At 43.8% G+C, this 12,816-nt stretch overlaps 1 protein-coding gene across 1 annotated transcript; it reads left to right on the plus strand.

The window, feature by feature from the left end:
- The first annotated feature begins 140 nt into the window (after positions 1–140).
- On the plus strand, positions 141–808 carry LOC123439558. Its single transcript, XM_045116255.1, has one exon. It carries the CDS (start codon positions 141–143, stop codon positions 483–485), a length of 345 nt encoding a protein of 114 aa, XP_044972190.1. The 3' UTR covers positions 486–808.
- The last annotated feature ends 12,008 nt before the right edge of the window (positions 809–12,816 follow it).

Below are 12,816 nucleotides of genomic sequence, written 5' to 3' on the forward strand. Positions count from 1 at the left end.
GCCCGGCTTGGCTTATCCACCCGTTCCCCCTCCCTTTTTATAATCCCACCACCTTTAGCAACGGACGCGCGAAGCCACCCCCCGGCCGCCACTTCTTAAACTCGCCCCGCGGCCCCCTTCCATTCCTCTCCTCCCCGATAATGGCAGCAGCGTCAGGAGCCGCCACGTTCTCCGTCCGCCCCACGGCACCGCGGGTCCGTCCCTGCGCCTGCGCTGCCGCTGCCGGCGGGAGCGGCAAGTGGTGGGCGCCGCTCCTCGGGTGGTCGGGCCAGCCCGACTACATCGACGCCCAGCCGGCGCCGGAGGAGGAGCGGGGGACGAGGCGGTTCGGGGTGCTGACGGAGGAGAAGGCGCGCCAGCTGCGGCTGTGGATGATGGAGACGGAGAGCTTCCACGACGTCATGTACCACTCCGCCATCGCCTCCCGCCTCGCCTCCGCCCCGCCCGACTCCACCCGCGACGACACCAAGCCAGGCCATAGCTAGCCTAGAAAGCAACGCACGTACGTGGCCGCCGAGGAACGGCCCAACTCACCGGCCGGCGGGAAGCCATGCATGCATACGCAGCTGTGTACAGTATATAAATAAATAACGGAATTTTTTGTGTATATGATCTTAGACCACGAACGTGCGTGCCCTCCTCTATATCGATCGATCACTCTGTTGAGATGGACTGATCAAAGGACAATGAAAAACCTCCAGTCCTGTAGCAATACTTGCAACCAAAAAATGTCGTGAGGAAACAGAAAAGCAATAATGTACTGCTGCAGGATGTATGTATACTGTGTACCGCCATTGATGTTTCTCGATCTCCGTTCAATGAGACACAGATCCAGATGCTTACAAATTCTTCCTGCTACAGTGCCACTGTTATCACCAATTCTACTCAACGATGCATGGTGAGATCGACCTTGGCACCTTGCGTATCATTGTCTCCGGAAAATGAGTCAAGTCTTTCCCGATCAGGGTTCATCCAGTGCACGTCGCCCTCAGCAATGATTCATGCATGTGACTCCACCGGCGTCCCCGTCCCTGTCAAGGAGCCCGATATAAGCCAGTAATCCCAGTCAGTGTGCTTATCGATCATTAGCTGATCTAATTTGATGGAGCACGTCGCACGCCATCCATCATCTGATTCAAGATGTGCGCTGTCAGTTAATTAACCCCACGGAGACATGCGTACTGATCGAGACCGACGTCTGCCTGACTGATTTCTTCTAATCACATCTTTGTTTTCAGTTTAGGATAAAGGTACTGTCATTCGTTGTCACGGAGAAAGCGATGTGGTCGGAAAAGGCACTAGCAGAAAATGGGTCTTTCGACCGAAGCCGAAAACCACAATAGCCCCCGTTCAAACAAAAATTGGGGCCAATGCCAGGCATTGGTCCCGACTCAGTTTGCCAGGACATTGGTCCTGGTTCGGTTCACCTCATTAGTCTCGGTTTTGGGCAAAAACCGGGACTAAAGATCCAGCGACTGTCATGTGGCGTGCCGCGGAGCATTAGTCCCGGTTTGTGGCAAAAACCGAGACTAAAGGGTAGGCCATTAGTCCTGGTTTTAGACAAAAATCGGGACTAAAGTGTTGCCTATATAAACCCTCGTCCCTACCCACCCTCTCCTCTATTTTTTGGCTGTTGAAGTGTGACCATGTCATGCTCTTGCCACTCTAGTTTATGCACATGAGGTGTTCGATGAAATGCCCGAGCCACACTACTTAAGCTTTCTCGTCTCCAAGCTCGACCTCCAAACTTCATTTTCCTCAATATTTGTATAGGTTTGACCGTGCACCAACTGCACAAGTGTTTTAAAAGGTTAGCTACTTCATCCTTTCATCTGTCACTGCTAGTTTAGCTCATTTCAAATGCTCAAATTAACTTCTTAGAGTCTGCACATGTGTAGGATGCCGTCCCGTGCCTATCCTCACCGTTGTGGATCGCCTGCGCCGATCTCGTCGCAAGCACCACCGTGTTGAGCCTCTTGTTCTTATCTTCTTTTTGAAAAAAAAAGACTTCTTACTTGTATGATTTAGATACATACTTGTATAAATTACTTATTTTCATTATTTTTTGTTATTATATAGTGCGATGGTTTTGGTATCCGCCTCAGTCGGTCCTCGTCTTGTCTATGATTCGGATGTGGTATATAATATCTTTTATAACTATTTATTTTATTTAGTGTTTATGACAATTATGACGACCAACGTGACATATATTTTTTAATCTAGGAGGTATGTGAATCGGAAATTCCAACCCACATAGGAATTCTTGTCGAGAAGTTAAATTTGGTTGAAAAAGAAAACAAATACTTGAAGGAAAAATTGAAAATAATTGAGGAGAAGAATATGGAACTGGAGTTGCATGTCGCCGATGTCATCGATGATCGCAAGATGAAGATCGATGCGATGCGGTTGAAGATGGATGCAATGCACTTGAAGATGGATGAAATGCGCTTGAAGATTAGGAATATTAGAAAATATGCCGTTGATAAAGAGACTTGGTATCATTATGCTGTTGGGTCAATTGTTACCTTAGTTGCGATTTTGATCGCATTTGTTGTTGCATTTAAATGTTTTACATAGTTGTATGTTGTTTTATGAGAGAACTTTATGTATTTATTTTTTGCAATAATAACATTTGATCACTACTGTGCTTTGGTTTTAATGTGATGATGAACTTGTATTAATTTGGTCATTTATCTATTCATGATGTTCTAAATGGTTTTTTGATATACTTAATTTCATAATAGAGATGAACCGCCAATGGATGTACGGTGACCGACGCACTTCGGAGTACATTACGAACCGGGACTAATGCCTGAGTCACACTTAAGTTCACACAAAATGGTATCCTCGACCGAGGTTAGCAACCTTATCCTTTTCATCTGTAATTGATACAAAAATATTGCATGTGTCAATGTACGGTGGTCATTTCACTATTCATGTATGATGCCAGATCGATGCACGAAAGCGATGGATGTACGGTGAACGACGCGGTTCCGGATTTATTGGAGGCCTGCATAAATTTATCGATGTGGCTGAGGCAAATAAAGTGGATAATTTTATGCCTTGTCCATGTGTTGGCTGTCGAAACGTGAAGGAGTACTCTAGCTCGAAAAACATTCATCTCCACTTGCTTCAGAGAGGTTTCATGCCCACATATTATTATTGGACCATGCACGGAGAAAGAGGGGTTAGGATGGAAGACAATGAAGAAGAAGATGATGATGACAACTATCCTATGTTCACTTAAGAATATGGTGATACTATAATGGAAGACAATGAAGAAGAAGGAGGTGAAGAACAACTGGCATCAGATGAGCCCGCTGATGGTCTTGGTCGGGTCATTTCTGATGCAAAGAGAGAATGCGATACAGAAAAGGAGAAGCTGAAATTGGAGGCCATGCTAAAGGATCATAAAAAGTTCTTGTACCCAAATTGCGAAGATGGCAACACAAAGCTCGGTACCACACTGGAACTGTTGAAATGGAAGGCAGAAACTGGTTTATCTGACAAGGGATTTGAGAAGTTACTGAAAATATTGAAACCGAAGCTTCCAAAGGATAACAAATTGCCCGAGACTACGTACGAATCAAAGAAGGCTATCTGCCCTCTTGGATTAGATGTGCAGAAGATACATGCATGCATTAATGACTACATCCTGTACCGCGGTGAGAAGTACGAGAATATGGATAAATGCCCGGTATGCACTGCATGTCGGTACAAGACCAGACAAGATGACCCTGGTGATGTTGAAGGCGATGACGAGCCCCCCAGGAAGAAGGTTCCTGCTAAGGTTATGTGGTATGCTCCTATAATACCACGGTTGAAACGTCTATTCAGAAACAATGAGCATGCCAAGTTGATGCGATGGCACAAAGACGAGCGTAAGAAAGACGGGAAAAAGTTGAGACACCTCGTAGATGGGTCGCCGTGGAGGAAAATCGAGAGGGAGTGGCCGGACTTTGCAGATGACCCAAGAAACTTATGGCTTGGTATAAGTACAGACGGCATGAGTCCTTTTGGGGAGCAGAGCTGCAGTCACAACACCTGGTCCGTGACTCTATGTATCTACAACCTTCCTCTTTGGTTGTGCATGAAGCGGAAGTTCATTATGATGCCAGTGCTCATCCAAGGACCAAAGCAACCCGACAACGACATTGATGTGTACCTAAGGCCATTAGTTGATGAACTTTTGCAGTTGTGGGCCAAACCAGGTGTACGTGTGTGGGATAAGCACAAACATCAGGAATTTGACATACGAGCATTGTTGTTCGTAACCACCAATGATTGGCCTGCTCTTAGTAACATTTTAGGACAGTCAAACAAGGGATACAATGCATGCACGCACTGTTTAGATAAGACTAAAGGTACATATTTGGAAAAACCTAAGAAAGTTTTCTACCTGGGGTGTCGTCAATTTCTTCGAGCAATCATCCCGTAAGAAAGAAAGGCAAGCATTTCAACGGTGAGGCAGTTCACCGGAAGAAGCCTAACCTCCCTACTGGTGATGAGTTATTGGCTATGGTCAAGGATTTGGATCAAATACTAATCTTTGGAAAGGGTCCTGGCAGTCAATCTGTTCCGAAAGACAACGTTACCGGACACGTGCCCATGTGGAAAAAGAAATCTTTATTTTTGGAGCTACCCTATTGGAAACACCTAGAGGTCCGATCTTCAATCAACGTGATGCACGTGACGAAGAATCTTTGCGTGAACCTGCTAGACTTCCTGGGAGTGTACGGAAAGACAAAAGATACAACGGAAGCACGGGAGGAGCAACAACGTATGAAAGACCCATATGACAAGAAGACTGATAAAGTGCGTCAATACTTAAGCATCTACGCTCTTACGAAAGCAGAGAAGGAAATCTTTTTTGAATGCCTGAGCAGTATGAAGGTCCCGCTGGCTTCTCGTCTAATATAAAGGGAATAATAAATATGGCAGAGAAAAAATTCCCGAACCTGAAGTCTCATGATTGCCACATGATTATGACGCAGTTGCTTCCGGTTGCATTGAGGGGGCTTCTACCGGAAAATGTTCGATTACCCATTGTGAAGCTATGTGCATTCCTCAGTGCAATATCTGGGAAGGTAATCGTCCGAGAACGTCTGAAAAGGCTACAGAAGGATGTGGTCCAATGTCTTGTTAGTTTTGAGTTGGTGTCCCCCCCGTCCTTCTTCAATATTATGACGCATCTCCTGGTTCACCTAGTCGACGAGATTTCCATTCTCGGTTCTGTATTTCTACACAATATGTTACCCTTCGAGAGGTTCATGGGAGTCTTAAAGAAATATGTTCATAACCGTGCTAGGCCAGAAGGAAGCATCTCCAAGGGCTATAAAACAGAGGAGGTCATTGGGTTCTGTGTAGACTTTCTTCCTGACCTTAAGCCGATTGGTGTTCCTGAATCGCGGTATGAGGGGAGACTGAGTGGAAAAGGCACACTAGGAAAGAAAGCAATGATATGTAGGGCCGAACATTCTTTCACTCAAGCACACTACACAGTTCTAAAAAGTTCCACCTTCGTGGCTTTGTATATCGAGGAGCACAAGAATTTTGTACGCTCTGAGTTCCCGGGGAAGGCTATCTCCTGGATTGAAGAAAAACACATGGATACTTTCGGCGGTTGGTTGCGAGCACGTCTCATGAATGACAATACTGTTAGAGATCAACTCTACTTATTGGCCGCGTCACCTTCTTCAACTGTATTACAATTCCAGGGGTACGAGATAAACGGGAATACATTTTACACGACCGCCCAAGATAAAAAGAGCACCAACCAAAACAGTGGTGTCCGCTATGATGCGACAGACGAGAATGGGAAAAAGACACATACTATGGTTACATAGAGGAGATATGGGAACTTGACTACGGACCTACTTTTAAGGTCCCTTTGTTTCGGTGTAGTTGGATGAACATGAATGGAGAAGGGGTAAAGGTAGACCAGTTGTACGGAATGACAACAGTTGATCTCAAGAATCTTGGTTACAGAGACGAGCCATTCCTCCTAACCAATGATGTGGCTCAGGTTTTCTATGCGAAAGACACGTCCTCCAGACCGAAGATAAGAAAAATAAATAAGTAAATGAATACATCGGACGATGAGCCAAAGCGTCACATAGTTCTTTCAGGGAAAAGAAACATCATGGAGATGGAGGACAAGACATACATGTCAGCAGATTATAATAAGTTTGATGAAATTCCGCCCTTCATAGTGAGAATTGACCCAAGCATCCCGTTAAATAATGAAGATGCTCCATGGTTACGGCCAAAGCGATCATAGGCAAGGGATCAAAATATAAATCTATGTAATGTATTAAACTTTATGTGATGTGTACTAATATATTAAAATTTATGTGATGTGTACTAATGATACTTTTTGATGTGTCTTTTAATAGTGCATTTTGAACACACAAAAAGTATGGAGTTCAAATAAGTTCAAAAAATGAAATCCCTTTGTAACAGACGAGTTCTGGTTCGAAACCCTGCTACTTCGAGAAAGATTGTCCGTTTTGTACACGAAGTGCATCCAGTTTTTGTCGTAACCCTCTCAATTTTGTAGCAGATGCTACGTGGGTGAAATTATGATACCATGCCAACTTTCAACATTTTCAGAGTTCATATGTAGTGTTTTTCAATTCCAGGGTCAACTAGCTCAAAAAATAAGTAAATGCACGGAAAATACCAAATGAAGTTAGAAATTGTTGAAAATCTGTGATGTGACTTCGAATGGTGCATTTTGAACACACAAAAAGTATGGAGTTCAAATAAGTTCAAAAAATGAAATCCCTTTGTAATAGACGAGTTCTCGTTCGAAACCCTAATACTTCGAGAGAGATTGTCCGTTTTGTACACGAAGTGCATCCAGTTTTTATCGTAACCCTCTCAACTTTTTAGCACATGCTATGTGGGTGAAATGATGATACCATGCCAACTTTCAACATTTTCAGAGTTTATTTGTAGTGCTTTTCAATTTTAGGGTCAACTAGGTCAAAAAATAAGTAAATGCACGGAAAATACGAAATGAAGTTAGAAATTGTTGAAAATTTGTGATGTGCCTTTGAATGGTGAATTTTGAACACACAAAAAGTATGGAGTTCAAGTAAGTTCAAAAAGATGAAATCCTTTTGTAACACATGAGTTCTCGTTCGAAACCGTGATACTTCAAGAGGGATTGTCCGTTTTGTACACGAAGTGCATCCAGTTTTTGTCGTAATCCTCTCAACTTTTTAGCACATGCTATGTGGGTGAAATGATGATACCATGCCAACTTTCCACATTTTCAGAGTTCATTTGTAGTGCTTTTCAATTTCAGGGTCAACTAGCTCAAAAAAATAAGTAAATGCACGAAAAATACCAAATGAAGTCAAAAATTGTTGAAAATTTGTGATGTGCATTTGAATGGTGCATTTTTAACACACAAAAAGTATGGAGTTCAAATAAGTTTAAAAAAATGAAATCCTTTTGTAACAGATGAGTTCTTGTTCGAAAGCCTCATATTCCGAGAGAGAGTGTCCGTTTTGTACACGAAGTGCATCCAGTTTTTGTCGTAACCCTCTCAACTTTTTAGCACATGCTATGTGGGTGAAATGATGATACCATGCCAACTTTCAACATTTCCAGAGTTCATTTGTAGCGTTTTTCAATTTCAGGGTCAACTAGCTCAAAAAAAAGTAAATGCACGAAAAATACCAAATGAAGTCACAAATTTCATAAAGAGTTTTTGTCAAAATATCTAATAGAAAAAGAAATATTCAACTAAAAAGAGTCAACTAAAACATTAACTAAAATGAATGAACTAAAAATAATCAACTAAAACTATCAAAGTGCTTATTTGTTTAAAAGAATCAAGCAAAACGTTAACTAAAAAGAAACAAAAAAAAGATCAACTCAAAAGAATTTTCATAAAGTTTTTTGGTTAAAATCTTTAATAGAAAACTAAAATAAAAGCAATTTTTTTTTCTTTAATAGCCAAAAATGAAAGTAAAGTTATTCACAAAATTTCAAAGAATTCAAATTTGAAAACTAAATATTTAGCTGTAAGTAGAAAAAACAAAATAAATAAAGCAAAGAACAAAACGAAAATAATGGAAGAAATTGAAAATATATGAGAATTTGTAGAGAAAATTCAACCCAAATTCAAAGTGAGCTCACTTTGAATTTAGGTTGAATTTTGTCTTTAAATTCACATATATTTTCAATTTTTAAATTTATGCATAGAGAGTGCGTTTAGGCCCGTAAGCCTGCTTTAGAGAGGAGTTCGAAAGAGCACGTGCAGCGGTGCTTATAAAGCATTGCCAGCGCTCCTCGCTAGGCGAGGTGGGACTAAAGGTTGCATTGCGCTGCGCCGGAGCCAGCCCAGCCCTTTAGTCCCGGGTCGGGGCGCGAACCGGGACTAAAGACCCCCTTTAGTCCTGGGTGGTACCACGACCCGGGACTAAAGGCTCTCGCTTCCCGCCCCTCCGCGTGCCGAAAATGGGTCTTTAGTCTCGGGCCGTGGCTCGACCCGGGACTAAAGGGGGTCTTTAGTCCTGGTTCTAGCCACGCCCCGGGATTAAAGCTCCGCCTATATAAGCGGGACTTGGAAATTTTCAACCCAAATCGCCCGATCTTTCTCTTCCTCCTCTCGCACTCGGACGAACTGCTCGACGCCGTCGCTGTCGCCGTCGCCCTGCCGTCTTCCTCGGCGTCGCCATCGCGTCGTCGCCCTGCCACTCCTCGCCGTCGCCGTCGCGCTATGGCCCTGCCTTCTCGGCGTCGCGCCGTATGTCGCCCTGCCATCCTTCTCCTCGCCGTCGCCGTCACCCTGCCACTACTCACCGTCGTCGTCGCGCTGCCACTCCTCACCGTCGCCGTCGCCCCGCCGGTGAGCCTCTCTCCTCTCCTCTCTCGATCGATCATCGATCGTGCATGTAATTGCTACATATACGTACGTACGTGTAGATGCTTAATTAGCTAGATGCTTAATTAGTAGATTAATTAGGTTATTTGTAGATTAGTTAGATGCTTAATTAGTAGATTAGGTTATTTGTGTTATTTTTTGTGTTATGTAAATTTGTGTTATTAGGGTTAGGTAGTTAATTAGTGTTAATTATAATAGGTTAGTGTTAGCTAGTTTAGGGTTATGTAAATTTAAGTAAGTTAGTTTAGGATCTTTTAGTTTAGGTCACAGTTAGTGTTTAAGCATATACAAATTAATCTACAATCTACAAATATTACTTAAATCACTACAAATATCACTTAAGCATTCGATTTAAGTGATATTTGTAAATCGTAGAATATTTGTAGATTATACATGTTTAAGTGAATTTTCTTTTAGGTGTTGGTTAAGCTAGAGAAAACAACATTGTTAGCTAGTGTTAATAATGGATTTATCAAGACTGCCACATTATGTATGTGCACAAAAGTTGATTCAATTTTTTGATCTCATCTATGTAACCTAGCTAGCTAGATTCTATATGTCACGTTGGCTGTCATAGTATTGAAGAAATCCATGGCTTCATCATTACCTGGTAGTGACAGACGCATGGCGCTATCAAGCTCTCGAAAGTTGTTTTGGAACGGAGTTCCTAATAGAATAATTCGCTTTTTTGGTACGAAGTTCAGCAAAGTCCTTCCAAATAGCGATATTCGGATGGCTCTTTTTGAACCGCGTACCAAAAATCTAATTATCCTATTCAGAATTCCGTTACAAAACAACTTTGTATAGCTTCATAGCATCATGCGCCTCTCACTACTAGGTAATGATGAAGTCATGGTCCATGACTTCATCATTACCTGGTAGTTATAGACGCATGCGCTATCAAGCTTTAGAAAGTTTTTCTGGAACGGAGTTCCTGATAGAATAATTTGCTTTTGGTACGAAGTTCAGCAAAGTCCTTCCAAATAGCGATATTCAGATGTCTCTTTTTGAACTGCGTACCAAAAAGCTAATTATCCTATTCGGAATTCCGTTACAAAACAACTTTGTAAAGCTTCATAGCATCATGCGCCTATTACTACTAGGTAATGATGAAGTCATCGTTTTCTTCAATCCTTTGACAATATACAGTGTGACACATAGAAGAAGGGTAGATGAGATCAGGAAAAATATGGATCATTTTCTACACATCCAGAATGTTGCCATTTTGTTAAATCCCTTAAAGGTTAAGAGAATCCGTTAGATATATTTTAGAGTATAGATTCACTCATTTTGCTTCGTATGTAGTTTTCTGATGAAATATTTAAAGGTCTTATATTTTGGAACGGTGGGAGTACAAGTTTAGAAAAGCTTATTAAATAGTAGGACATACGATGCCCGGCCCGCATCCTCGTCGTCGACTCGGTGGCGACCACCTGCTTGATAGGCGCCAGCATGTGCGGGACTGGGCTCCGCCGGGCTGGCACTAGGAGGAGTTACCTTTCGGGGCGCGCAGCTTGGTGAGGAACCATGCTCCCGTCGTCGACCCGGAGCTTCTTTGGTGGCGGTCGTGGGGGCCACTTTCGGTGCCTAGGTTGCCGGCCCCCGAGGAGGACGTACGTCGCCGTGTCAGGGAGGAGGACGAGCACGTCCGTCGGTACATGGAGGCGTTGGATGCCAGGTTCTCCAGTACATGGCAGGTTCTTCAGGGATCTCACCCGAGCTATGATCCGGTGATGGTCCCTGCTCTTTGGGTGTCCACCGCCCGCGCCTCAGTACAACGACGACTCTTTGTTGGTTGATCAGTTATATATTATTCGATGTATTACTGTATTCGAGAGATGTATTATTTATGTATTCCAGATTATATATTCGATAATATTAAGTGGATTATTCGATGATGCACTAATTAAGTGGATTATTCGATGATGTTTAATTAATTTGTAGATACTATGGATCCAATACACGGCAAAGACGAATATCAGGAAGACGTGATGCATGGTGTCATCCGCAGGGATGATATTTTAGTTCGCGATGTCGATGTCACCAATCAGTTTCTGAACGAGTCCGGTGAGGGAGATGAGTCTCTCAACACACGAGGTAGAAGCTTGATTCTGTGACAACAGACCTTCCCCTGCAACGGCACCAGAAGAATGCTGCTAGCACTCCCCGGCAATGAAACTAGAAGAATGTTGTGTTGGGGAACATCGCATGGGAAACAAAAATTTTCCTACGCGCACGAAGACCTATAATGGTGATGTCCATCTACGAGAGGGGATGTGTGATCTACGTACCCTTGTAGACGGTACAGCAGAAGCGTTAGTGAACGCGGTTGATGTAGTGGAACGTCCTCACGTCCCTCGATCCGCCCCGCGAACCGTCCCGCGATCAGTCCCACGATCTAGTGCCGAACGGACGGCACCTCCGCGTTCAGCACACGTACAGCTCGACGATGATCTCGGCCTTCTTGATCCAGCAAGAGAGACGGAGAGGTAGAAGAGTTCTCCGGTAGCGTGATGGCGCTCCGGAGGTTGGTGATGATCTTGTCTCGGCAAGGCTCCGCCCGAGCTCCGCAGAAACGCGATCTAGAGGTAAAACCGTGGAGATATGTGGTCGGGCTGCCGTGGCAAAGTTGTGTCAAATCAGCCCTAAAACCTCCGTATATATAGGGGGAGGAGGGGGAGCCTTGCCTTGGGGTCCAAGGACTCCCAAGGGGGTCGGCCGAGCCTAAGGGGGGAACCCTCCCCTTCCAAACCGAGTCCAACTAGGTTTGGAAGGAGTCCTTCCCCTTTTCCCACCTCCTCTTTTTTTTTCTTTTCTCTTTGATTTTCTTCCTATGGCGCATAGGGCCTTCTTGGGTTGTCCCACCAGCCCACTAAGGGCTGGTGCGCCACCCCCAAGGCCTATGGGCTTCCCCTGGGTGGGTTGCCCCCCCGGTGAACTCCCGGAACCCATTCGTCATTCCCGGTACATTCCCGGTAACTCCGAAAACCTTCCGGTAATAAAATAAGGTAATCCTATATATCAATCTTCATTTCCGGACCATTCCGGAAACCCTCGTGACGTCCATGATCTCATCCGAGACTCCGAACAACATTCGGTAACCAACCATATAACTCAAATACGCATAAAACAACGTCGAACCTTAAGTGTGCAGACCCTGCGGGTTCGAGAACTATGTAGACATGACCCGAGAGACTCCTCGGTCAATATCCAATAGCGGGACCTGGATGCCCATATTGGATCCTACATATTCTACGAAGATCTTATCGTTTGAACCTCAGTGCCAAGGATTCATATAATCCCGTATGTCATTCCCTTTGTCCTTCGGTATGTTACTTGCCCGAGATTCGATCGTCAGTATCCGCATACCTATTTCAATCTCGTTTACCGGCAAGTCTCTTTACTCGTTCCGTAATACAAGATCCCGCAACTTACACTAAGTCACATTGCTTGCAAGGCTTGTGTGTGATGTTGTATTACCGAGTGGGCCCCGAGATACCTCTCCGTCACACGGAGTGACAAATCCCAGTCTCGATCCATACTAACTCAACGAACACCTTCGGAGATACCTGTAGAGCATCTTTATAGTCACCCAGTTACGTTGCGACGTTTGATACACACAAAGTATTCCTCCGGTGTCAGTGAGTTAAATGATCTCATGGTCATAGGAACAAATACTTGACACGCAGAAAACAGTAGCAACAAAATGACACGATCAACATGCTACGTCTATTAGTTTGGGTTTAGTCCATCACGTGATTCTCCTAATGACGTGATCCAGTTATCAAGCAACAACACCTTGTTCATAATCAGAAGACACTGACTATCTTTGATCAACTGGCTAGCCAACTAGAGGCTTGCTAGGGACAGTGTTTTGTCTACGTATCCACACATGTATATAAGTCTTCATTCAACAC

Source organism: Hordeum vulgare, chromosome 3H, assembly GCF_904849725.1.
Source record: "Hordeum vulgare subsp. vulgare chromosome 3H, MorexV3_pseudomolecules_assembly, whole genome shotgun sequence".
Classification (NCBI taxonomy): domain Eukaryota; kingdom Viridiplantae; phylum Streptophyta; class Magnoliopsida; order Poales; family Poaceae; genus Hordeum; species Hordeum vulgare.

What these genes read in the sequence shown, in the direction of transcription:
- LOC123439558 (XM_045116255.1), top strand. Translation starts at nt 141, where the DNA reads ATGGCAGCAGCGTCAGGAGCCGCCACGTTCTCCGTCCGCCCCACGGCA.